At 39.5% G+C, this 26,846-nt stretch overlaps 2 protein-coding genes and 2 non-coding genes across 11 annotated transcripts in view; 3 read left to right on the top strand and 1 right to left on the bottom strand.

Annotated features, from left to right (window-relative positions):
- The first annotated feature begins 4,750 nt into the window (after positions 1 to 4,750).
- Positions 4,751 to 14,237, top strand: rpl27a (ribosomal protein L27a). Of its 2 annotated transcripts, none has more exons than XM_078549211.1 (5): positions 4,751 to 4,952; positions 6,711 to 6,774; positions 6,855 to 6,930; positions 8,827 to 9,001; positions 14,066 to 14,237. In XM_078549211.1, exons 1-5 carry the CDS (start codon positions 4,950 to 4,952, stop codon positions 14,192 to 14,194), a joined length of 447 nt encoding a protein of 148 aa, XP_078405337.1. In that variant the 5' UTR covers positions 4,751 to 4,949; the 3' UTR covers positions 14,195 to 14,237. The 2 variants fall into 2 exon arrangements, with proteins under 2 accessions (XP_078405337.1, XP_078405338.1); XM_078549212.1 differs by lacking the exon at positions 14,066 to 14,237 and adding an exon at positions 11,580 to 11,717.
- Positions 7,325 to 7,454, top strand: LOC144685104 (small nucleolar RNA SNORA3/SNORA45 family). Its single transcript, XR_013577623.1, has one exon. It is a non-coding gene; the product is annotated as a small nucleolar RNA SNORA3/SNORA45 family (small nucleolar RNA).
- LOC144685102 (small nucleolar RNA SNORA3/SNORA45 family) lies at positions 12,012 to 12,141 on the top strand. Its single transcript, XR_013577621.1, has one exon. It is a non-coding gene; the product is annotated as a small nucleolar RNA SNORA3/SNORA45 family (small nucleolar RNA).
- Positions 14,238 to 19,518: 5,281 nt separating the features above from the next.
- Positions 19,519 to 26,846, bottom strand: part of dennd2b (DENN domain containing 2B) — a 546,808-nt gene continuing 539,480 nt past the window's right edge. For all 7 annotated transcript variants that reach the window (XM_078549206.1, XM_078549209.1, XM_078549205.1 and 4 more), the window contains exons 19-20: positions 24,274 to 24,360; positions 19,519 to 20,400 (exon numbers count right to left, since the gene is read on the bottom strand). In XM_078549206.1, coding sequence (XP_078405332.1) covers positions 20,366 to 20,400; positions 24,274 to 24,360 — 122 coding nt within the window. In that variant the 3' untranslated portion in view covers positions 19,519 to 20,365. The remainder of the gene's footprint in view (positions 20,401 to 24,273; positions 24,361 to 26,846) is intronic.

The raw sequence follows: 26,846 nt of genomic DNA, 5'->3' as shown, positions 1-26,846 counted from the left end.
CAGCCTGTTTGATCAGCGCTCCCCTCAAGGCCCGAATCACTCATTCCCTCCACCATCGATCCAACATGGCTGGAGTGTGTACCATCTACAAGATCTAATGCAACAACTCGGCAAGGCTTCTTCAACAGCATCTCCTAAATTCATAACTCTACTGCCTAGAAGGACAAGTGCATCAGTTGCATGGGAACACCACCACCAAGTTTCCTTCCAGATTATACGCTATCCTGACTTGAAAATACATTGCATTCCTTCATCATCACTCCGCCAAAATCCTGGAGCTTCCTACTTAACAGTAAAACCACTGAGACTGCAGCAGTTTCAGAAGGTGGCTCACCACCATCTTGTCAAGGGCAATTAGGGATGGCCAATGAATGCTGGCTATCCCAGCAGCACCCACATCCTGTAAATGAATAAACTTTAAAAGGTTAAAAAGTATTTCTTTCGTACCTCAGCAGTGCCGTCTGCTTCCACAAGAAGATCTTTTGGGACCCTAACTGGCTGCACCCTTCCTTTCACTGCTCTGTTACTGTTTGTGTGTTTATAAAATAACTTTGGATTCCCCTTTTATAAATACAATACTACTTCCAGTCTTTCTAATACCTCCTCTTCATGTAATTTTATCTTATCCATTATCCTGACAACTTCTTCAATTACCATAGCTTTAGCTGGTAAGCTTTTGTGCAAAAGATAATTAAAGTTCATTATCAATTGTCTAGTCCTTTCTGTAATTTACCTGCAAATGCACTCCTCTATCTCCTTCCCACTATTTAGTGGCATTTATTATATACCCAATAATATAGGAGCAACTCTGTTGTATTTAAATTCTAACCAAATCGGCTCTGTCTTTGTCTCTCAACTACATCATACCCTTCCACCGTTTTTAATAGTTTAATTGATCAATACTGCCCTACCTCATCCATCTCTTTCTTTCTTGATTACCTTGTAGCCAGGAATAATAATGTCTCAAACCTTCCCTTCTTTGGCCAGGGTCTCTGTTAATGTCATTATATCATAGTCCCAATCTCCTACAATAATTATAAGTTGGATGACTGAGACTCCATGTTTGTAGAAGTTAATTATCAATGCCAGAGGGGTTATTTGACAATAATTAAGATTCATCACACCGTTAAAATGGTATTTACTCTGGAATGGACAAGCCCTAACTTTTTTTGACAAGCTTACACCCCACCTATTAAATTAATACAGGAAATTCATACAGTTTAATGTATTTTAATGGTGAGTCAGACAGCAAGGTGCCATTTTTGTGCAGATTTTTTAGGAGCAAGGGCATCACTGACAACTGCCGGATTTTCACCAATAACTCACAGGACAAGTATTGTCCAATTAGCACATAAATAACGGCAAGTGTTGTTGGCCTCACCATTATTTCTACTGCAAAATCCAGCCCATTGTATTTTATGGTTTGGTCACTCATTTTTTGTACAATTAGTACAATTAGTACAAAATGCCTCTGATTTTGTTTTGGGTGAAAGTCTTGCTCTAGGTATTACTGATGGCTTTTCCTTTTGAATTGAGGCATTTGTAACTCACCTTTTACAAAAGACTAAAAGATAGTTGGCAAATCTATTTAATACCAGCACAGAAATTCAATTCACTCAGAAAATATTTTCTTTGAAAGAATGTGAGACAACAGTTATGTTCCAGTTAATGTTGGGGTTAGATAAATATCTTTGGCTAAGAATGGCTTTCTGGGGTAATTGTGTGATTAAATATTTCTAGTCCTGTGGTGAAAGTATAATAATTTTCATCATATTTTTCTGGTTTATTGTGAAGTAGGTTCATGGGGGTAAGTATAATTGGGTCTGTGTGTGATTTAATTACATTTGGAGTCAAGTAGACTGCAAGTTTGAAATCATCAAAAGAAGCTAGGTGCTTGACATATTAATGAGTAAACATGGATGCTGGCTTAGCATGCAAGGTGTGAAGGGAATTTGCATTTTTAGATAAATGAAGAGATTTGGATTTCAAAGGGATCTTAGTCTGTTTACAACAAGCCAGACAAGCAAAGCTAAGGAACGTGTTTATTTTTCCCAAAGGTTACTGACAACATATTAGCAACATGAAAGTTTTTACATTAAGAGGAAGATACAGTTTCAAAGATATATGGAACAATAGAATTTACATATTAAAAAGAGAGAAACATATATAAAGGAGAATAAAAGGCTATGTAAGATCTAACAGGAGTGTGTGAAATAGCCTTAATGAAGCCTCCAGAATTTGTGCATAAGTCTGCTATTATAACAAAACTGAAGTTGGGGAAAGCCATTTGGAATTCCACTGTCAAGTGGGTATTGTGTTAATTTTCTGGTTCTGTTTTAAATTTAAAATCTATTCTTGGACCGTTGCCTTAAAGGTGGTGTAACTGGGGGTCGGGTTAATTAGGTATTTTAGGAGTTATTATAGGAGTAATTGTAGTCTTATGTATATGCTTGAAATCTTTTATATTTTGTTAATAAATATTTTAATTTAACTTTTTAAATTTCTGAAGGTCTTGGTGGACTTATTATTTCTGAATTCAGTGCACACATCTTGTAATTAATACAAATTGCAAAACCATTGTGATAGTGAGACCAAGTTTTCTTTGTGGATTTGGTCTGCCTGGCACACACCATCTGCCACGTCATAACAGTCCAAAACCAAAACTCATTTAAAGTTGAATTTTTTAATTAGCTACCTGCTCTCAGGTTAATGGGAAGTTATGAATCATGGGAAGTGTTCAATGTTGTAACTAAAGGGAATACTGTGTTTATACTGGCAATGTGTTTTACAAAAAAAAGTTGACCAGGGGGTTCCATTTATTTTTTTCATTTTAGCAACAATGCCCCTTTTCTTGTGTTTTTTTTCTTTTTAAAATTTGGTTCTCTGTACAATTCTGTGATCTAATTAATATTGTAACTTAATTTCAGTAATGTCGATTTGCCTTTAATTGTGCGGTGATTTGTATTGTGAGACAATGTAGATTTGGTTACCACAGTGACAGACAGCACACTCCTGGGTAATGAAAGGAACTGTAATGGGAATTAATTTTTCACATGTGTTAAACATGTTAGTTGGTGTTATTTAGGGCACTGATGTCATAAAGCTCTGCAATAATTCTGAAGTATGAATTGCTATGGCTACAGCAAGTGTTCAGAGTAAAAAGGCAGCTGTTGATATGGATGGTAGTTCCAGTTGTTAATTTGGTGTCATAAATGCTAAATCTCACATGGTGAAAGATACTAGTTCATTCTATTGTCTTACTGGGCATACACCACATCTAATTGACAACAGCAAACCTGATTATGCATCTTTCCTTCCCATCTTAAAGTAGTAGATGCTATGCACATGCCTGGCAAATGACAAACATATGCCTGTCATACAGCTGGCATATTTTCTTTTCATATTTGGAAAAAACATGATTCATATTGCTCAGCAACTTTATAAACCATGTATTTAAAAAATTAAAATTACCAGCCAATTTTCCCTGGCTTTGCTGCTTGGTAGTCAGGGTTTGGGACCATTGATGTTAGGTTTAGCTGTTAATTGGCCCTATTCTTAAAGGCCAGTGGGGAAATTGTCCAAATAGGCCACACAATTATCAACACACATCAATATCTGTTACTTTTGGATAGAATGTTTTTTCACAAGGTATGTTGAATGAATTGATTGGTTCACCTTCACCTTTTTTTGGTAGCTTTTCCTAAGGTTACTGAGAATTGGTTGCTTCCTTAGTGACTTCTCATCGAGACCTTTCTAGCTGCCTTTTTCAGTTTTGATCTAGATATTCCCAACATCTTCATTTCTGATGTGCTGGCATTTTGTTAGCTAATCAGCAAGCTGTTTACATAACATTACATTTGTCATCTCTCCCTAGAATGATTCACAATGTGCATACAACAGATTTTTAAAAAACTTTCCAGTTTCTTTTTACATCCTCTGGATCCTGGAATCAAATCACTCTTAATATTGTAATAAAAAGAATAAGCCCTCTAATTTCCTTCCTCTGTAATGTTGTGCTGATACTTCTGAAGTTAGTCACTTAATAAAATGGGGAGTCTAGGTGTGACCCCAATTCCAACTTGCCTTAAGATTTATAGACCTTTCAGAAGTTTATTTTGTTTCCCAAAACTTCATCGATATTGACCCTTCCTAAGATCCTGTATCTTTTTGCCTCTTTTCTCATTTTCCACCCATTAGATGGCTTAGAAAGAAAAACTGAAGCACCACTTGAAAACAGAGGTGATTTAACTGTTGAAAAGCAAAATTAGGATCAATAGTCATAGTTCTTCATCGCAAAGAGTGATTCATATTTGAAAGTGGGTAGGTGGGATGTTGGAGGCAAAGGTTTTAGGAAAATTTAACCAACAGTTGTAATGACGATTGTGTAGGTTTTTTTATGGATAAAATAATACTTTCCGTACAGTCTTCTTCAAGTAGATCAGAATATCTTACATTTAATTACACCTGCTGGGGTAGAAGACACAGCAAGTGGCCTTTGTAATGTTAGGGAGATTTTTATGAATCTTAAATGGCCACAAGCCCTCGAGTTCTATGGTATACCTGACTCTGATCTCTCCAGATGCTGACTGACCTTCTGTGGATTCTCAGTTTGTTCCCTTTCAAGCTATTTCCCCGAGAGGCGTGGAACAGGCAGAGAAGCCATTAAGTAAAATAAACCGTTAATGCGCAGGCGCTCTAGGCAGGGAGCCAGTCAATAAAGGAGACCGTTGCAGCGCAGGCGCCCTAGGCAGGAAGACGATCAATAAAGGAGACTGTTACTACGTAGGCGCTCTGGGTACGGAGAGGGGTCAATTTTGCAGGCGCACTCGGTAGGGAGACTGTCAATAAAGAAAACAGTTACTGAGCAGGCGCGCTCTAGCTCCCTCCAGAATCTCGAATAAAGCCGCGAGACTTCAACTCAACCTCCCTCTTTTGCGTCATCAGCCAAGATGGTAGGTAATGCTGGGGAGGGTTGTCTCGTTCTGAAGTGATTAGAATCCAATGGCATCGGCTACTAAAATTCATTTAAAAACAAGTTCCTGCTTATTAATCACCGCGGTGCTTTTAGACAGCAACGTAGACAGAGATTTTGCTGAGATAGGGTTGCCTTTGTTTGGATGAAAGGTTCATTCGCAACTATGCATTTGCGGCCTACTTAGTAGAGGCTCAGTGTAGGGCGGTTTGGGTGATGGCTTCTCTGCTGTAGTGTAGATTTAACCAGCCGAGTGTAGTTCTCTTTAAGTAGGGGGCTAGCCACGTGCTTAAACTCCTGGCGCGGTCGGTTCTTCTCTTCCTTCCCACCCCCCCCGGTCAAAATCCTGGGCCGAGTTCGGAGTTATCCAGCGGGGATAAGTTTCTTACCTACTGAGTTCTGCGACTCCCAGTCATTCAGCGTCCACCCTGTAGGTAGCCAGAAAGCATTATGTGCAATTAGTTTTCGTTGTGAAAACTCCAGCGTTTGAGTGAACTATTGAAGTCACAGCTTATAGTGAGATAGTAATATGATGGTTTATACAACTTGTGGGATTCGTGACGTTTTCCATTCCGTCAGTGAGTATTATTACTGGAACGGCAAGCAGGCCGGAATCTTGCATTTAAATAATTGCATTGGCTGCAGCAATAGTATGTGGTAAGTAATTGTTCGCGTTTAGGCTATGATTCAAGCGTTGCATGCTGACATCTGGGCCTCAAATTGATAATGAGTTGATTGCTAAAACTGATTGAAATAATATGGTGAAAGTAAGCTTTCCCATTGGAGGCTGAGTCACCTGGAGCAGAAATGCTCCAGGCGACCTCAGGGTTGCATTTAAGTGTTGCAGTTTAAGATATCATTGAGGGGCATGCTCTCTGCAGGTTTGTCCCGGTGGACTATTCTAAAAGCTGAGTAGAGGCCACAGATATAGGAGGGGGAAACTAGGTCACATTATTTGAAGGGAATAAGGGTTAAACTTGATTGAAATTCACTTTTGAATGTTTTTAATGTGCTTGCATGACATTCCTGTATATCGTTTCTAAAATGTTAATGAATTTAGGTTTTTGTTGTAATGAGCCACGGTTATTATGTATGTAGCACAAGTGTATTCTATTAATGAACTTTGAGAAGTTTCACCTTTTATAGATCTAGAGTAATTGAAGAATGTGGAATTCTAGTTCTATCAATGACTGCTGATTGTAAGTGTAGGCCAGAAGTATACGAAGGAGCAAGTCTGAGAACCACAAGCAAAACTGGATTGAACACAACTTAGTATCTTGGATGCACTGAATACTACTGGCCAAACTGTTGATTATTGGTTGCTTATGCAACTGTAGTTAATCCTTGGTTTGGTGCAGTTTAGTATTGCTGCAACTGCCAGTTTTTGGCCTATTTGAGTTTTATATTAGACTGAGTGAACTCTGCTCTTGGAAAACCACTTTTGAAAAAGGGCTTGCCTCTGGTTCTTTGTGCCTTTGAGTTTCAGTTCTAAGGAACCAGATCTCTCAAAGTAGCCAGGAAAAAGTGCATATATATTCAGTTAGCAATAGCAGTAATTTAATGCATTTACTGTGTTCTGCATAATTAAGTGGTTATGATTTTCATGGTAACATATTGTGCATTTGCCTTTGCCTATAAACATACTTCAGGGGTGGGGGCTGATGAAATAATTGGTCAGTTTCCCACTGCAAAATGTTGTGAACTGGCAAAATGACTTAATGGTTGTTAATTATTTTAGCCATCCAGATTGAGAAAAACCAGGAAGTTAAGAGGACACGTTAGCCATGGTCATGGCCGTATTGGTGAGTAGTTAATGTAGACTCAAGTCCGTCTTCATTGAACATGTTCAAAATACTAGGTAACACTTTTTCCCATTTTATAGGCAAACACAGGAAGCATCCTGGTGGTCGTGGCAATGCTGGTGGTCTGCATCATCACAGAATCAACTTTGATAAATAGTACGTATTCTATTAAATCTACTTTGGTTCATAAGTGTAATTGTGGTCTTGCACCAAATATGGTATCTGTGCAAAGCTGAAGGCAGGTGGTCAGTGAAAAATACTATCATAAGTGAACTTTTCTGAAAGAATCTGAGCATTTTATTCATCTGTTTTGAAGCTATGAAAAATAATGCTAGTACATTTTTAATAGAGGAAATAAAAGTCCTATGAGTCCTGCTCTGAAGTCATATGCATTCAGTGTTAACTGTTAAATCTCCACAGATGCTGCCAGACCTGAGTTTTTCCAACATTTTCTGTTATTTCAGATTTCCAGCAACTTGCTTTTACCCTGCTTTATAAGGTTGGGGTTGTTTCTATCCTCTTCACCCCTTTTGTTCAAAATTGACAAAATAACGAGGCTAGAGTCACATCCTGACATTCCAGTTGTTTTGGTGTGCTATAGTTCTCGAAGAGCGAATACTATGTTTATTCACTGGCTGGAGTTTCTTGTAGCACAGTCAGCTACCAAGTTAGTGACACTACAAAATGGTATAACGTGCAACTTGGTTGTCAGGCTTTTCTTGACAGCATTGGAAAATGATCTTGAATTGTTTCCTTTTAAATGTGATGTACCTTGTCGACCTGTGTAAATGGTTGCATTAATTTATCCCTACTGACTGGCTTGGCTAACTGAATTAGACAGATGCCTTGTACTTGCTTGTTTTTATGGCATTGAGTCGAGCCTCAACTCATCTGACTTTCTTTTGCAGCACCTAGACTCTGCCACTTCTCTGCTGCATCTCTTAAGACAATTGCTTTCATATAGAATTCCCAAACTAATTTGTCATTCAACTTGTTCTATTTTTAACTCATTTTGTCTACTTTGTTTTTCTTTTCCTAATTGGATGCTTTCTTTCTTACTGAATTTATAAACATGATTGAGTGTACAGTATCACCTAACTGTTCAAGTTAATTTTAACTGCTGTTTAAAATCGGTCTTGTTACTTTCTGTACGTGCTAATAGGAAGTTCAAGCTAGATCTGTAGAATGAGGCTTGCCCCAGTCTGAGTTGAGTTCTAAATATTTCAAATTGGAAAGAGGTGAACTTCCTTGATGGACTATATAAAATATAAACTAGAGTAGTTTTGGAAAGTTCATTCTATCTCTTGAGACTAGATAGTTTTAAGGCATTTGTTCATTTTTGGTTTCATTCTAGAGGTGGAACTGCTATGAAATCCTCTAGTTAGCCTAGTTTTTATAATTTGTACAAAAATTTGATTAGATTTGGTTTGGTATCTCCATTTCTATATGTGCAGCTCATGAAACCTTGGATAAAAGTATGTATGGTCGTTCCATTTTAACTTGCGCCTGGGGAAAATGGGTGCCATATTCCTGGATTAAGAAAATGTTTACTGGTTCAAAGATTCTGAGAAAGCATCTGATTCCTAAAATCAACAGTATAGGTTTTTAAATATAATGGTGTGAAGATTATTCCAGAAGGTTTAATTTCATGATTTATCCTAAGCTGATCACACTGAAGCTTTGGCCTATTTCTGCAGTAGGTTCTGATTTCTGTTGTGGGGATTTGAGTGGCAATTTCATAGGTGAGGAAAAGAAAATTAAGGAACTCACTCCCAGAATGTGCTGATTTTGGTACATTTAAGGGAGAGCTAAGGAAGTGAAGCAATGGGCCCCACATGGTGAGGAAGGAATAAATCCTGCTGCACATGGATTCAATGCTGGTATTGTATACTACTAAACCTAGAAAAAGGTTTGGAAGAATTGAATATCAAGTAATGTGGAACCAGTATTATCCCTGAATTTTCTTAGTGTTCCATTGGGTTGAGTTCTAGTCCATGTTTGCAGTTCATATTCAATAAATTTGTTTCTAAGCAATTCTATTTTTTTTTTCAGTCATCCAGGTTACTTTGGAAAAGTTGGTATGAGACATTACCATCTAAAGAAGAATCAGTTGTTCTGTCCGACCATAAATCTGGATAAGCTGTGGACGCTGGTCAGTGAACAGACCAGATTAAACTATGCCAAGAAACCTGAAGGACCAGCACCTGTTATTGATGTTGTGCATGCTGTAAGTATTATAGTACAGGATTTCTGTAGCCCACAGATAGTTGATTCATGTTTTAATACAGCACTTACTGAGCTTGCAGATCAGGTAAGTAGGGTGCAGTTGAACAAAGAGTTGATAATCATAGTAATCTCATAGCTCCCAGTCAATCCAGAGAAACTGAAGGTAGTACAGGCTCTATTTATTCAACCTGACATTTAACACAAAGCCCTATTAAAACTGAATAGACCTGCATTGGGCCTCATCAAAGCCAGTACGAGTTTAATGCTCAAAACCATATTCAGGAAAGGTTGCGTCTAGCGCTCTAAAATCGAGACTTCGCTTCCTCATTTGGATTGCAAACCCCACCCCAGATTAAGATAAAGTACAACATTCCTTAACCTTTTGAAAACTTCAGTACCTGGGCACTAGCCTTGTGACTTTTAGATGCCTGGACATCCAAATCCTGCAGCTGCTGAGTTCCCAATTTCTACATTAAAATATCCTAATTTTTGTCAGATCCAAATGCATAATCTCACACTGCATTTAACTCCTTTGCCCATTCACTTCGTTTTTTGGAACTGCCTTTCAGGGATGGAAAAATTTCTGACATTTGACATTTTTTGAATTTTCAAGTATGGAATTCCACCCTTGGAAATACTTTTTCAACCTCTGCCTTTTCATAGTTGTTGTACTTGACCTTGATCTCGCGTGCTTTTAGACAATGCCACTCCACCTCTGATCCAGATGCACTGGGAGGGTTCATTCTGGCTGTTTGGTGGAGCCACTGTTTTGCAGGGTTTGGGGGGGAGGGGGTGCAGGGGAAGAAAGAGCAGAGCCAGAGTCTTGGCTGGTTGCTGATTTTCAATCAATGCCCTGGCCATGAAGGTGCCTGTTGGACCCCAAGGCAGCCAGTGCTGTTGGAAAAAGCATGGTTGCTGAGTGAGTGAGGGAAGGGCATTGCGCAGATGGTGGGGGGAGGGAAGGGTGCATTACCAAGTCTTCTGTCACCAGGGAATGTGAAGAATGGCTGAAACCTACATGAGTGCATAACATTTTTATAAAGTACTTAAAATATAAGCATGAATCTGTTAATGTTGATCTATAATATGCAAACAATGTACAGAATGTTGCATTATTGCTGTTTTTTTGCTGGGATTGCATTAATTTGAGTTTCATTCATGGGATGTGGGTGTCACCGGCAATGCCAGCATTTGTTGCCCATTCCTAATTTCCATTGGTAAGTTCAAATGGAGTTGCGTTGGAAAGTGTGAAGCACTGCTGTAGCCCTTTGCTTCGCTTCACATGTACATAATCCAGTTGGGTCATGTTCTGTTAGTATGGACTTCATCCTGTGTTACATGCGTTAACTGCATTGAATGCTGAAGTCACTCTGGTTTTATGCAAATGCATTAGTCCAGTCTTGACAGTAATGTAAACAAAAGGAACTAATGCTTCCATCCACTTGAAGTCTAATAATATTCATTTGGCTGAGAAGCATTTGTATATCACTGCAGGTCATAAGTGCTATAATTACATGATTCCTTGTCTCGCATTTTTCAGACCTTATTGTCTTCAGCCACTCATCCCTGATGATTTAATGTACACTTTGCAAACTTCGAAATGCAACTCCTTATTCCTTCATTCGAGTCAATGTAAAAACATTGGTGAAAAGTAGAGACACCAGTGCAGAACCTGGGAACATCACTTCTCGCATCCCACCAGTCAGAGAATGCAACCTTTATCCTTGCTTTCTTTTTTTTTTTAACTATTATTGACATGTGAAATTGTTAACTTCCAATTCCACATGCTGCATATTTGATAATCTCGTGTTGATCACCTTGTGTTTTATGGAAGCAGCATGACCATGGCACCTTCCCATGCAACCGCAGAAGGTGCAACACCTGCCCCTTTACTCCTTTCGAGTGAAGCAGCATTTCACTTGCACTTCCCTCAATTTAGTCTACTGCATTCGCCGCTCCCAATGCGGTCTCTACATCGGAGAGACCAGACGCGACTGGGTGACGGCTTTGTGGAACACCTTCGGTCTGTCCGCAAGCATGACCCAGACCTCCCCGTCACTTGCCATTTCAACACACCACCCCGCTCTCGTGCCCACATGACCGTCCTTGGCCTGCTGCAATGTTCCAGTGAAGCTCAACGCAAACTGGAGGAACAGCACCTCATCTTCCAGCTGGGCACTTTGCAGTCTTCCGGACTGAATATTGAGTTCAACAATTTCAGATCATGAACTCTCTTATAACTTATAATTTTTTTACAACTATATTTTTTTTCCCTGTTATTTTAAATTTATTTCGATCTATTATTTCATCTCCACCTTTTAGCCCATTTCGATCCCTTCCCCCACCCCACCCACACTAGGGCTATCTGCCACTAGCTTGCTTCCCTTAATGTCCCCATTAGCACATCCTTCAGATAATAACACCACAGTCAACACCCCTTCGTTCTTTTGTCTATGACACATTTGGCAGTCTCTTCTTAGCCTCCACCTATCACTGGCCCCCTATCGGGCTCTCCTGTCCCACTCCCTTCTACCAGCTTATATTTCATCTCATTTCTATATGTCTTAGTTCTGATGAAGTGTCATACGGACTCGAAACGTCGACTGTATCACTCTCCGCAGATGCTGTCAAACCTGCTGAGTTTTTCCAGGTATTTTTGTTTTTGTTCTAGATTTCCAGCATCTGCAGTATTTTGCTTTTAATTATTCAATATGTCTGATACTAGGCTGATCAGCTGCCATTTATTCCCAAGTGCAGAGTCATGTCTCATAGATTCCAGTAATTTGCACACTTGATAGTAAATTTGACTGGTCTGCAGTTTTCTGATTTGTCCCTTCATTTAAATGCCCAATCAAAGGCACAAGCCGCAAGGACAAAAGTAATTGAGTCTTGGCCTGGAAGCTGGGTTTCTGCATGATCAATCCTCTGACAAAGGCATTTTTTTACTGTATGGTAAAAGGTTATTAGCTGTATTAAATTTGTTCAAATATTGTTTAGTACTCAATTTAGGAATCGAGACTAGAGTCACATCCTTACATTTTCTGTTGTCTTGATGTGCTATAGTTTTCGAAGAGTAACTACTAATTTTATTCACTGGCTGTAGCTCCTTTAGCCCAGTCAGCCACACAATTAGTAACATCGTTTATTTTGCAAAGTTAATTTTATACACTTTTGGTGTAATGCTGCACAGTAATTCTTTCCCCTGCCCCCAACCCCATGCCATTGCAGCATCGAATTATTAAGTGTCACAGTTTAGCTTGTTTTACATTTACCTTCTGCTTATTCTTAACTCTTTAAGATTTCCTCAGGTGCCTCCTTTCACTGCCAAGTTTTTCCATGTAACTCACCTTTTAACAATGAGGATCAACTTGCATTATTGGTTAGAGTCTGACCTGAAGAATGCATAGATTTTTGTTTTGCCTGTGTGATTCAGCATTCTAACTGCTGTGTTTCGAAATGTTCAGTGTCAAGTTCTAAGATTCCTTGGTCTTTTTCAGCTTTATCCTTCGTTATTTTCATGGAGTACGTACCACTTTTTTTTTTGTGCAGTACTTTGCACTTCTCTATTAAATTCGGCCTGCTCAATGCACTTTTTTTATCATCGCTATTGGTAAATCTCAGCTGCCTACGATTAAGTTGTATATGCCTTGGAGAAGATAGTGTTATCGAAACCTTGCTACAGTGTTTCCAGGTACATCGTGCAAGTGGAAGGGGGATAGATATTGAGCCCAAGGTGATCAACCAGACTGCTGGCCTGCATGGTTTTGAACTACCTGTAGTAAATGGTGAATATCTCCTCACACTCCTGACTTCCTGATGTTCTGAGGGCAAGAGCAACATTTTGGATAATTTTCCTATGTACAGCCAGCCTATTTGTTTTTGGTTTATGTTTTTGCATGGTATATTCTGGATTGCTGTTCAGCTGCACAGCTTAGAAGGAACATTGAAGAAATGAGCTGCTATCAACATCACTAGACTCTTAACACCAGCTATTCAAAAAGGTCATGTCGTTGGACTAGTTGAGCTTCTGGTGACCTACTCCCATAATAATATAGCAGAGGTTGTACAAATGAAAGTTTAGTGTAGAACTGAAGAATAATAGACCTGTGATCATTCTTTGAATCTGAACATCACAGCCTGCTTTTTTTATTTACACTTTTACAGGGGTGTCGTACTTTACAGATGCACTCTAGTTTCTTAGTGCAGTGAGTTAAGTGACATTTAGATCTGGAGATTTATTTTTTAGGGCCCTTTACAGTGGAATTTATCCATTAATCTTTTTGATCATGGTTATTGGGGTAGTTTCTTTGTCCAAGTAATCAGTGTCTTGCGCTTTAAAACTGTTCTTAGTGAGTGACAAATGAACTGAAGCAATTCCATGCTGTTTTCAAAATTGGATCACACTTTGATAAAAGTAATTACTGTGCAGTGGCTTTTGATGGACCAGGTTAGTGCCAGCTCTAATCCAGACTATTGAGCAAGCTTTGGCGAGACCTCATTTTGTGATTTTCTAATTCCCCACCTTTCTGAATCATGTAGTTGTAACATTTTAAATCTTATCCAGCTTGCCATTGAATGAGGCCTTAATGATAAATGATTTGATGTTGTTTGAAGCATTTTATTTCCCTTGCTATTTTTTTACTTTTGGGAGTGATATCACTGACAATAAATTGCTGGCTCCTGTGTGGCAGCCATTATGGCTTCTGAAAACCCTTTTGCTCCCTCCATTGCCATTCCAAATAATGGCACACCTACGAAGATAACTCATTCATTCCTAATTTAGGTTTGAGCAGGAATTGACTTCGATCTTGATTTGATCAAATTCAGAAGTCTTCACTGATCTGAGAAATTGGGAAGGTTTTCCTATTGAGGTGTTGATGCATTTGTATACAGTGCAATTCCTACAGTCAGATTTTTAAAAAATCTTGAGCTGTTGCTTTCCACATTGTGCAGTAAACTCTTAATGTCTTGTACTGTTTTTAAAGATATTTTATTTTTGGTTTGAAATAATCAAGTTTGGGCTTACCAGGGATTTTGAAAAGTTGAATTTTGTTTTTCTCCTTAGGGTTACTATAAAGTCCTGGGCAAAGGAAGACTACCAAAACAGCCAGTCATTGTCAAGGCAAAGTTCTTCAGCAGGAAGGCTGAAGAGAAGATCAAGGAAGTTGGTGGAGCCTGTGTATTGATGGCATAAATTTTATAATTGGGTCTACAAATAAAATACTGTCACTTTTAAATATGTGCAGTTGTTCTTGGTTGTGAAGGTGGAAGAAAGCTGCAGTAACAAGGGTGTTCCACTTATGATTTGACGTTATTGAAATCTGACTGCCAACCAGTCAAGATTGTTTGACCATGAAGATGCCCCACAGTTCCTCTGTTAGTCATGTACTGGCTTCTGCTAGGATCCATTTTTTAAGTCCTGTGGCAATAGAGAATTGATGAGAGAAAAGGCTGTGAACCTGGGAGACCTTAGTCAAGAACCTGCACATTGACATGCATCATGGTTGTTGGGTGGAGGTGTCAGCAGCATCTGTAACTAAGTAGCTGTCTTCAGGATATCCTCTGCTCCTCCCAAATGGGGAGGGGGCTAGAAAAGGTACCCTAAAAGTAGGCTGTTCTGCTTTTTCCTGGTTGGGAAACCACAACCTTGTGGGATTACCATCTTTATGGTCAAAGAAAGAAAACTTTAAGATTACAAACTGCAAAATTTAAAACGCTAGTGGATAATCTCGAATGCCTGGAAGAAACTGATGTATCACATGGGCTATCAAGACTCCGCATTGTCACCCTCTAACACCTTTCCCCTGGGAAGGGACAAGCAGGAGGACATTAAAATACTGCAGGTGCTGGCAACCTGAAATAAACAAAATGCTGGGAAAACTCAGGTCTGGTAACATCTGTGGTGAGAGAAATGGTTAATGTTTTGAGTATGACACTTCAGAGCTAAAGAGAGTAGAAGTGTGATGGATATACTGTTGAAAAGGGGGGTGGAGAAAACAAAGGGTGAGGGGTAGTTGGGAGCTCGGGGAGAGATTGACAAAGATGTCATGGACACAACACAAAAGGAGTGTTAATAGTATAGGGATGGTGGTGAAGACTAGAGAAGGCGCTGATAGTGGCATAAAGGTAAGATAGAATGTGTTAATAGCTGAACAAGGGCCAGTGTTCTGAAAACACAACATAGGGCCATCTGTCACCTGTTTCTGTGGGGGTTGGAAAAAAGGATTTAAAAACAAAGTACTGGGAAAACTCAGCACATCTGGTAGCATCAGTAGAGACGGAAACATTTAATGTTGGAGTCACATGAACTTGAAACATTAATTGTTTCTTACTCCACAGATACTGCCAGGCATGAGTTTCCAGCATTTTTGGTTTTTATTTCTGATTTCCAGCATCTGCAGTATTTTGCCTAGCATTGTTAGTTTGCCATCTGGACTAGAGTCTTGGATGTACTGCCTGAGCACATCAATTCTATTAATAAAAGACTCATCTGTAACCCTGCCTCTTCACTCAGGTTTTCATGAAGTCCTCACTGACATGGCCCAACATTTCATATTTCACCCCCTTTAACTATTAAGCCAGGCAGTTGACCCTGGTTCAATGAATTGTGCAGGTAAAGCATTAGGCATACCTAAAAATGTCAACCTGGTGAAGTGACAACACAGCACTATTTGCATTCCAAATAACAAGCAACATGTGATAGAGCTAAGTGATTCCACAACCAACAATAGACCAAAGCTCTGCAGTTCTGCAATGTGTAGTAGTGAATTGTGGTGGACAATTAAACTGTAGAGGATTCTCGATGGGGAAGGTTGCACATTAGTAAAAGTCAAGGCTGCAGCCAGAAGTGTTCCCCAGCGTTGTAGATGTCAATATTCAGCCCATTTGATAAAGTCCACGTGGTATCAAAAAAACAGCTGAAGGCACTGGATGCTGTAAAGACTACGTGCCCTGACAACACCCTGGCAATAGTACTGAAGAATTGTGTTGCAGAACGAGATGTGTCCTTAGCCAAGCTGTTCCAGTACAGCTCCAACACTTGCATCTACCTGACCAATGTGGAACATTGCCCAAGTATGTCTGATCTGCATAAAGCAAGACAAATCCAATCACTGCCTCATCAGCCTCTCCATCATCATCAGATTGATGGAAGGTGTTGTCAACAGTGCTATTGCCATTTACACCCCATTAGCCTGCTCATTGATGCTTACCTTGGGTTCTACAACTGTCTTGAATGGGAGATCTAAAACAGATGCTTTCAAAATCTGGAACAGGGTCAAGCAAGGTTGTATGATAGTCTCTGTACTATTTACAACCCTCCTGACAGTGGCTATTCACCTCTAAAAGACCAACTGCTCTAATGTCAGTATTAAATATGGCCTCGATGAAAATCTCAAGAGAAAAACAAATTCTGTTCTTCCAGCATTTTTTGTTTTTCTCTTGAGATTTTCATCGCGGTCGGGGCCGATTGTAGGTGGAAGCACGTTTTGTGTCCGCCTCCGGCCTGCCGATCACACGCGCCCAATGAGTGCAAAATTCAGGCCATCAAGTCTGATGGACTGGACGCTGTCTGGATAGACCAAAAGCATCTCCCTGGCATGTCCTGTTTTCTTAACTCCCAAATGGCCAATGCTCCAGAGAGGACAAAGGAAATGAACCACAGAATTTTAACAGCACAGAAAGAGGCCATTGGCTCACAATGTCTGCACCGGCTTTACAAATGAGCATTATGACCTAGTGTCATTTCCTTGTACCCTTGCACGTTATTTCAATTCAAATAATCATCCAATGCCCTCTTGAATGCTGCAATTGAACCTGCCTCCACCACACTTCCAAGCAATGCATCCCAGACCTGAATCACTTGTTGGCGGGATTTTCTGGCCCTGTCGTGGGTGAGGCGGTGCCCCAGCCAGAAGTCCATTGACTTGCGGCAAGACTGGAAGATCCCGGCAGCGGACGGGTGCAGAAAATCCTGCCCGTTGTGTGAAAAAAAAATTTTCTCATGTCACATTTGTTTCTTTTGCAAACCACTTTAAAACTGTGCCCTCTCATTCTTGGCCGTTGTATGAGCAGGAACAGCTTCCCCCTATCTACTCTACTCATGTTCATGATTTTGAACATCTCTATCAAATCTCCTCTTAGTCACCTTCTCTCCAAGTAGAACAGTCCCATCCTCTAATCTATCTTCGTAACTAAAGTTTCTCATCCCTGGAACCATTCTTGTAAACCTTTTCTGCACTCCAATGTGTTTACATCCTTCCTATAACGTGGTGCCTAGAACTGTACACAATATTCCAGCTGAGATATAGCGAGTGTCTTGTATAAATTCAGCATAACCTCCCTGCTCTTGTACTTTGTGCCTCTATTAATAAAGCCCAGGATACCGTATGCTTTATTAACTGCTCTCTCCACCTGTCCTGCCACCTTCAATGATCTATGCACACGTACACCCAAGTCTTTCTGCTCCTGCACTCCCTTCAAAATTTCACCCTTTATAGCTTGTCCATGTTCTTCCTACCAAAATACATCCCTTCACAGTTCTCTGCATTGAACTTAATCTGCCACCTATCTGCCCACTCCAACTTATCTATGTCATCTTGAAGTTCCATACATTCCTCCTCGCAGTTCACAATACTCCCAAGCTTTGTATCATCCGCAAACTTTGAAATTGTTCCCTGCACACCAAGATCTAGATCATTAATATATATCAGGAAAAGCAAGGGCCCCAATACCGACCCCTACAAAGCAAGGGTCCCAATACCGAACTCCACTACAAATCTTCCTCCAGTCTGAAAAATATCCATTGACCATTACTCTGCTTCCTATTTTTCAGCCAATTTTGTAACCACATTGTTACTGTCCCTGTTATTCCGTAAGCAATAACTTTTCTCACAAGTCTGCTGTGTGGCACTGTGTCAAATGCCTTTTGAAAGTCCATGTACACCACATCAACAGCATTACCCTCATCGACTTTTTCTGTTATCTCTTCAAAAAACTCCAGCAAGTCAGTTAAACACAATTTCCCCTTTAGAACTCTATGCTGGCTCTTCCTTATCGACCCATATTTTTCCATGTGACTACTAATTCTATCCCGAATAATTGTTTCTAGAATCTTGCCCGCCGCTGAAGTTAAACGGACTAGTCTGTAATTGCTAGACTTGTCCTTGCAACCTTTTTTGAACAAGGGCATAATGTTTGCAATTCTCCAGTCCTCTGGCACCACCTCCAGTCTAGGGAAGACTGAAAGATTATGGCCAGTGCCCCTGCAATTTCTACTCTCACTTCCTTCAATATCCTTGGATGCATCTCATCCGGTCCCGGTGCCTTGTCAACTTTAAGTACCGACAATCTATTCAAAATTTCCCCCTTATCAATTTAGAACTCTTCTGGTGACAGAGTTTCCTTGTCTGTCACCATGGACTGGTAGCATCTGCCTCCTTGGTAAAGACGGACGCAAGGTATTCATTTAATACCTCAGCCATGGCCCCTTGACGGTTGGCAGAGAAAGATGAGGGCAAGGAATTAGTTCCATCTTTATTATTTTTGCATAACTGATGAGCAAAGGAAATTTTTAATGCAAAATAGACCAACTGCTGGTTTAAAGTCATGCCTTGCATTAGTGGTGCTTTTCAATCTGCCTTCCTTAAAAACAAGAGGATGTGCGATATTTCAATATTTTGCATATATAGCACAAAGTTTCCCCTGCTACAACCTCAGAGTTATACAACCACCACATCATAATTGGGCAGTAAAAAGGTTCACCCTCAAATGGAGGGATATGGGTTCTGCTTATGGGAATGACTGGTGAAAAACAAAACATTGCTATAATGCCCCTTCCTCCTGGAACTATATTCCAATTCCAAAAAAAAATCTTAAGCTTCCTGGCTCACTCTCTCCAATGTCTTCTAAAAGCCCAACTTTGGTATCTTCTGTCTTAAATTTCTTTACTTCCTCATCAGAGTCAACCTCTCCTTGAAAGTGATCTGAGATGTAACTTTATGTGAGGAGCACCATATAAATATAAGTTGCTGTCCCCAGCTCCCTCTCTAGCCTCTAGGTGCGGCAAACATCACAGGGAAAAGCTCTCGTTATAAATAAACTGCAAATTTGGAAATCTGAAATGAAAATAGAAAATGTTGAAGATGCACAGGTTGCCAGCATCTTCGTGTACACCCCTCGCAATGTACTTGTATAAGTTATGGTTCTGTTGGTTTAGTTTAGGAATTTTTAAAAAACAATATTTTTTAATGCATCTGAGGAATCGAGATGAAGGACCAAACTCAGAGTAGAGTCCACCAAGCATGAATAAAGGGTAGCAGAGATGAGTAAATTGAGAAATTGTGATTCAGTACTCATTTATGTTGATAAAAGCCTCTAGGTTATAGAAGGAAGGGCAGGGAGGGAGGTTAGGAGCTCCACAGTTTAGTGCTGAGTGAGGGAAGGCATCTCTGAAATCTTGATTTCAACATAGTAACATTTATAATGCTTTTGAAAAAGATCCCAACGGATAAACAGCCATTACCAAAAGTGTTTATTTTATTTTTTTTAAAAAAGCAGTACATAGAAACGTGGCAAGGCTTACCCAGTCATGCTCTTTGAGAATGGCAGAGTAGTAAAGGCTTCTGCACAGTTCTCATTACACTCAGCTACAGCAGTGCAATAGATACAGAAAGGATTCAGTGATTCATTCACCATCCTCTTCTATGGCAGCTTATGCATTTTCAAGCAACATCATAAAAGGTACCAAATATTTTCAGTGTAACTTGATCACATTTCGTTGGCAAAATGCGGAAAGGAAGAACAAGAGATACAATCAGAACTCTACAGCTAAAGCCCAAGTAAAACTGATACTTCATTTTTCATATAGTTCAGGTATTTCCCAGTTGATAGGATCGCACGCATTCTCCATAATCATACCAGCAAAGTAGTGAAATTGTTAATAAATGAGAACATCAGTGTTTGCCCCCACAACAAACAATACTCTTCTGCACATGCTCAGTTGGACCATTCATGCTCCAAGTCATAAGTCACTCTGGCATCACAAAAACCTGTTAAAGTCAATTCTTTACAAATATTCAGTACAATGACTGCTAAATCCAGACAATAAAATACCAATAAAAACATAGTAAATATATTTACAATATACAATCCAATCTGCACCAAAGATGAACATACTTAAGTGTACTTGTTGCAGCTTCAGATTCTTCTCCAATACTATTATAATTCTGTCTTTGAATAAAGATGAAGGTTTTGTGAACATGAAAAACGTATAATCCATGTTTTTCAAAATACGAATGGGCTTTACAAAGTACTTGCGCAGGGTCCAGTGGTCCTTGTGACAACAACAGATACAGTATGAACACAACTAACTCTTCTTGTGAAGGAATTTCATTTTATTTCCTGCAAGAGATGTTCAATTTCATTAATGTAGTTATACAGTAGAAAGAGTCATTCCAGAAATCCCTCAAAGGCCTCATTTATGGGATCTTATTGGGATTTTCAGTTTTTGTTGGAAGGATGATAGGGGGCTTTTACAGATTAATGTATTTCACATTCACAGTTTATGTTGTCCCATCAGATGACTCATTCCCTGACCACAAGGTAGATGGATGACTTGTTCCCACTCCTCTTTATAATCAGTTTTTGAGAGTTCACAGAATTCCCTTAGGTTGGATTGCTTTTCTGATATCCCTTCCTTCTAATTTCAACTCGGTGCCCACCTGCCACCTCCTTCTGGATACCTGCATAGAATCATAGGATGATACCAAACAGAAGGAGGCTATTTGACCCATTAAATCTGTGCTGGCTCTCTTGAAGGGGCTATCTAATTACTCCTATTCCTTCACCCTTCCTCCATTGTCTTGTAAATAATCAAGTGTTTATCCAGCTCCTTTTTGAAAGTTATTATCGAATCATAACAACTCACTGAATTTTTAAAAAATCTCACCTTTGGAACCAACTGGGGGTAAAGCAACTTTAGATCCAGTATTGTGCAATGAGGCAGGGTTAATTAGTAATGTCACAGTAAAAGATCCACTGGGAAATAGTGATCATAATACAACTGAATTCCACATTAAGTTTGAAAACAATATACTCCAATCAAAAACACAAACCTTAACCAAAGCCAATTCCATAGATATAAGGGGAGAGGTTGATTAGGTAAATAGACTAAATTTATGGTGGCAAATAAGCAGAGAGAAACATTTAAGGATACAATTCAGAATGTTCAATAAAAATGCATTCCATTAAAAAAACAAAAACTCAGCAAGAAAGATCCACCCATGGTTTAGTATTTGATTAAGAGATGCTTATAATGTTGCAAAGAACCATACCACATTTGAGAATTGGAGTGTTCTAGAAACCAACAAAGGGCCACCAAAAAGTTGATATAAAGGGCAAAAAATATATGAGAGTAAAATAGCCATGAATATAAAAACAGATTGTAAGAGCTTTTATAAGTGAGTAAAAACGATGCCAGTAGCCTAAGTAAACTTTGGCTCCTTTAGAAGCAGTAACAGGAGAAATTATCATGGGCAATGAGAAAATGGCAGAGACAGTGAACAAATATTTTGTCTCTTCTCCTATATTTTGTCTCTTCTCCTGTGAAGACAGGCACAAGTTACTTAACAGAAATAGATGGTAACCCAGGGGCTAATAAGAAATTAAGGCAATTGATATCAGCAGAGAACAAGTACTGGAGAAACTCAAGGAACTAAACTCCAACAAACCTCCAGGACTTCATGGCTTACAACCTAGGGTTCTAAAAGAGATAGCTGCAGAGTGGATGTGCTGGCTATGATTTTCCTAGATTCTGGAAAGGTACCAGCAGATCAGAAGTTACCAAATGTAACGGCTATTCAAGGAAGGAAAAAGAAAACAGGTATAGGCCAGTTAGGCTAACATCAGTCTTTGGAAAAGAGCTAGAATCTATTATTAAGGAAGTCTTAACAATGCATTTAGAAAAGCATGGTAAGATTAGAGAAAGTCAACACGGTTTTAAGAAAGGGAAATCCTGTTTGGCAAATGTATTAGAGTTTGAGGATGTAACCAATAAAGTAGATGAAGGGGAACAGTAGATGTAGTATACTTGGATTTCCAAAAGGCATTTGATAAGCTGCCACACAAAAGATTAATACATAAGATAAGGGCCCATGCAGTTGGGGGTGATATTTTAGCATGGATAGAGGATTGATTAACAGGAAGTGGAGGGCAGGGACAAATGGTGCACTTTCAAGTTGGCAGGCTGTGACCTGTAGAGCACCACAAGGATCAGTACTGGGGCCTCTGCTATTCACAAATCCATATTAATGACTTAGACGAAAAGACAGAAAGTAATGAATCTAAGTTTGCTAACAATACAAAGCTAGGTGGGAATGCAAGCTGTAAGGAGGACACAAAGAGGCTGCAAACAGATATAGACATGTTAAGTGAGTGAGAAACAAGATGGCAGATGAGTATAATGTGGGGAAGTGTAAGATTATTCACTTTGGTCATAAGTATAGAAAAGCAAAATATTTTCTCAAAGATGTGAAACTTGCAAACCTTAATGTTCAGAGAGGTTTGGTGCACAAAAAGTTAGCATTCAGGTACAGCAAGCAATTTAGGAAAGCAAATGGAATGTTGGCCTTTATTGCAAGGGAATTGGAGTACAAACTAAAGAAGTCTTACTACAATTGTAGAGGGCTTTGGTGAAACCATCTGAAATACTGTGTGCAATTTTTGTCTCCATGTTTAAAGATTTGCATTGGAGGTTGTGGTAAAGTGAGGAGTACAGCAAAGGTTCACTAGATTGTTCCCTGGGATGAGTCGGTTGTCCAATGATGAGAGGCTGAGCAAATTTGGTCTGTATGGAGTTTAGGAAAATGAGAGGTGATCTCATTGAAACAGTCAAGATTATGAAGGAGCTTGACAGGGTGGATATTGATACATGTTTGCCCTGACTGGGGAGTCTAGAACAAGGGGCAACATCCATGCAGCACTGAAACAAAAACAGAAAATGCTGGAAAAACTCAGCAGGTCTAGCAGCATCTGTGGAGAGAGAAACAGAGTTAATGCTTCGAGTCCGTATGATCCTTCTTCATCTCTGTTTTTGTTTCAGATTTCCAGCATTCCCAGTATTTTGCTTTTATCCATGCAGCACTGCCCCCTTCAGCCCTGGGCTTCATTTTTGCTAACAAGTCTATTATGTAGTACTTTATCAAAAGCTTTTTGAAAGTCCGTATACATAACATGTGCTATACTATCCTTATCCACACTCTCTGTTACTTAATTATATATTTAAGGAAGGATATATTTGCATTGGAGGCAATTCAGAGGAGATTCATTAGGTTGATCCCTAGGATGAAGTGATGCCTTAAGAGGAAAGATTGAGTAGATTGGGCCTATACATTAGAATTTAGAAGAATGAGAGGTGAACTTATTGAAACACTTAAGATTCTGAGGGGGCTTGATAGGGTAGATGCTGAGAGGATCTCTTGGGGGAATATAGAACTAGGATGCAGAGTGTCAGAAATAAGGTGTCTCTCATTTGAGATGGAGATGAGGAGGAATTTCTTCTCTCAGAGGGTCATTAATCTTTAGAACTTTCTAACCCAAAAAGCTGTGTAGACTGGATTATTGAATATGTTTAAGACTGAGTTAGACAGATTTTTGATTGACAAAGGAGTCAAGGGGTATGGAGGGGGCAGGAAAAACATGGGGTTAAGACCATGATCAGATCATCCATGATCTTACTGAATGGAGGAGCAGGCTTGAGGGGCCAAATCGCTTATTCCTGCTCCTACTTCTTATGACTTTATGTTTCAAAGAACGCAATCAAGTTAGTCAACAAAATTTGTCATTAACAAATCTGTGCCGACTGTGACTTTTTTAACCCATAATTTTCCATGTGATAATTTGACGTTTATGCTAATTTTGTTGTACTGTACGCTTTATTTTCAGTTTACTCATAGAACAAAGTAATAAACAAATTGAAAGCTCAACCCATTTGTATCCTAATTGAACATTTGGGGCTCTACTGCCAGCACAGGGCCCTTATTTGAATATACAAGGAGCTTATTGCTTGTTTATGGTAGGTGCTCCGTACAATTAAAAGTAACCTGAACCATTATAGGTGCCGGTTCATTTGCAACACAGCTTGCATAACAGCTCACAATGCAAAATTTGGAGATCTAACGCCAATGTTATGGCAGAAAAATGGGGGGTTGTGATACTCCACTGCAATTTAATCTAATCTTTTAGCAATTCTAAAATCTTGTGTAAAAGTACACTCACCAAGACCTTTCAGAAATTTGTTCACTCCACTCTGTTCTGTGTCTGGCAGCTCCTCCAAATATTGCTCAACTCTCTGCTCAAACAGACCTAAGGCGAAGAAAATAAGATATCACTAAATGAGGCATTAAAAGCAACTCCAACTTAATATATGATTTCTGCCTACTGTTAAAATAGAGTTCAAAGCCATTAGAAAATTGTTTAGTGATGTTTACTGTCACATGATTCCTAATGAGGGATTCACTGAAGTAACCCAGAAGGAAAAAACAGTTCGGACCAGTACTCTTATTTCCCAGTTTTTAACTGGTGTTTCATTTTAAGGTACACTAGGCCAGTTCAGACCAGTATCCTTATTTCCCAGTTTTTACTGTTTTTGCCTTCTGGGAAATTACCTAAGTTTAGCATGGCATTCACCATTCATTTCAGTCATGGTTTTAGTCAGGAGAATCGTTTACATCTTCAATTGGTGAACTCTAGCAAGCCCTCCTAGCAATATTAAGTTCACCCACAACACAAACCTGCAGAGTTCATTGTCTGAAAATTGTAGAGAAAGCCCTATGTAGAGAGTCCTGCCAAATGACAGCAAATTGCCAAGAGTATTCTAACCACTTCTTGATGGGCATATTTCTGTCACTAACCTTACAATTCAATGGCCAAGATTTCCTCTGTGCTAATGTGTAACTACATTGCAAATTCTTATTTAAAAAAAACACACATTTAAGATTTTTCTACAAACCGTGCAGAGAAAATCTTTTCCCAGTGTTCGCATTTTATTTACTGGAGCAAATATTGAAGCTACTCAGGAATTCAAGTGGCAGAAGTTGAAATTTTCCTGAGTCTTCAACTGCAGAGAATGTTTATCCTGAATGCAGTTGTTGCAAGCTGGGTGGCCTTACTGAGCTGCCAGCAGCTGCAAATGACAAGGTTTTGTTTTACAAGCATCTCAACAGAAAATGCAGCCACCAGGTTTTAAATATTTCCAGCCAAATAAAGTATGCCTGAGGGCAAACTCTGCTCACCATTAGCAGTCATAAAACCAAGCCTACATATGTTATAGCCAGCTTGTCACATGGCCAGGTCAATAAAACCTGGCGAAGGCAAAGTCAGACATATTAAGGATGTGGCACTTTCATTATACTGGGGAGGCATCTGTAGAGAGGGTACAAAGAAATGCTTCCCTTGCAACAAGATGGAAGATTCATCCTCTCAATAACATATGGCTTAGTGAAAGCACTTAGTATGAGCCCCAGTAGACACCAACAATGCCTTGTGTCCAATCACATCACCCTTTACAGAAAAATTAAGAATTCAGTGTTGAAGACAATCAGGGAGAAAATGGCAATTTCAAGAATGGTCTCTGCTCATTACTAATCAACACTAATTTGAAATTTTAAAATGAACTGTTCAAGTTTAGACTTAGAAAGGTTTAGAATTTTACAAGTGATCACTAAATATTCTGATTTATTTTATGTTTGATTATGAATTGTGTTTTGATGTAACTGCATGTTGATTTGATATTGCTGCACACTGGTATGAGCTGTAACATATTGGAGCTTTTAACAACTTCCTTTTTATGGTTGTGCTTGTCTTTGAAGTGGTCCGGGCATTCTTCATTTGTCTGTCTGTAAAGTGACTTTGCAAACTTAACCCAGTTCATAGTGGGTTTCAGCTGACCACAGCAACTGCCACTAAGTGGAAATCTCCCTTAAAAGGCCATAAGGACTTGCAACTGTGGAAAATGCCACCATATCACTCCTCACCCCTGCTCCCCTGCCCTGCACCACTGCCAACACCCCATTAGGGCCAACCCAGAAATATTGGCATTGGTTCAGATCCTAGTTTTCAACTGTCCCAGCAATTCAACATTGGTATGGCTGTGGATTTTTGACTTTAAGCAGTTTAAGAAATTTTTCCTTTGAGACAACCGCATTCAAATCTATATGATTGTGCCAATCATCCTCTGGTCTTCTGAAGGAAGTAAAGATGGATATTCCCCACCCTTTTCGTGTGGAACACTTGGATTGCTGGGACCAAAGGTGAGGAAAAAGGGCAATAAGAAATTGGCTTATTGGGTGTTAGGCCCTTTTATGTTTCCCCAAGCAGTTTTCCTAGGGCTACTCTTGAGGATGGAGCACAGATTGTATCTGCAGCAGATGCAGGTTGATTAGTGCCATTCAATAGACAAACGAGATATTCCCAGTCTCTTTCCACATTTTCTGTTATGACCCCTGTGCAAGATGTAATTGTTACCTATCTCGAAACCCTGCCAGCCAGATGCTCCACAGGGATTGTGGAGGCAGGTCAAAGTCTGGACATAATGTGCCTCTCACTTCATGCTCCCTTTGCCTGCACTAGGCTCCAACACAGGATGGACCTGTGTTGGAGTGCCCCTGGGCCATGTAAATAACCTGGGAAAGGAAATTGTGACCTTCTTACACTTATGGAGGAGCAGTAGACTTTAGGGGCATCGTTTTTGTCCAGCACTGGGCTGCTGTTGGAGCAAGAGATTTGCTCTATAATCTTAAAAAGCGGTTCTGTTCAACAGTTTTATTTGCATCATTCTAACACAGCTCATG

The sequence above is a fragment of the Cetorhinus maximus genome, chromosome 9 (genome assembly GCF_964194155.1).
Source record: "Cetorhinus maximus chromosome 9, sCetMax3.hap1.1, whole genome shotgun sequence".
Taxonomy (NCBI): domain Eukaryota; kingdom Metazoa; phylum Chordata; class Chondrichthyes; order Lamniformes; family Cetorhinidae; genus Cetorhinus; species Cetorhinus maximus.
The sequence above is the reverse complement of the archived record's forward strand: the minus strand, read 5'-3'. Positions and strand labels throughout refer to the sequence as shown.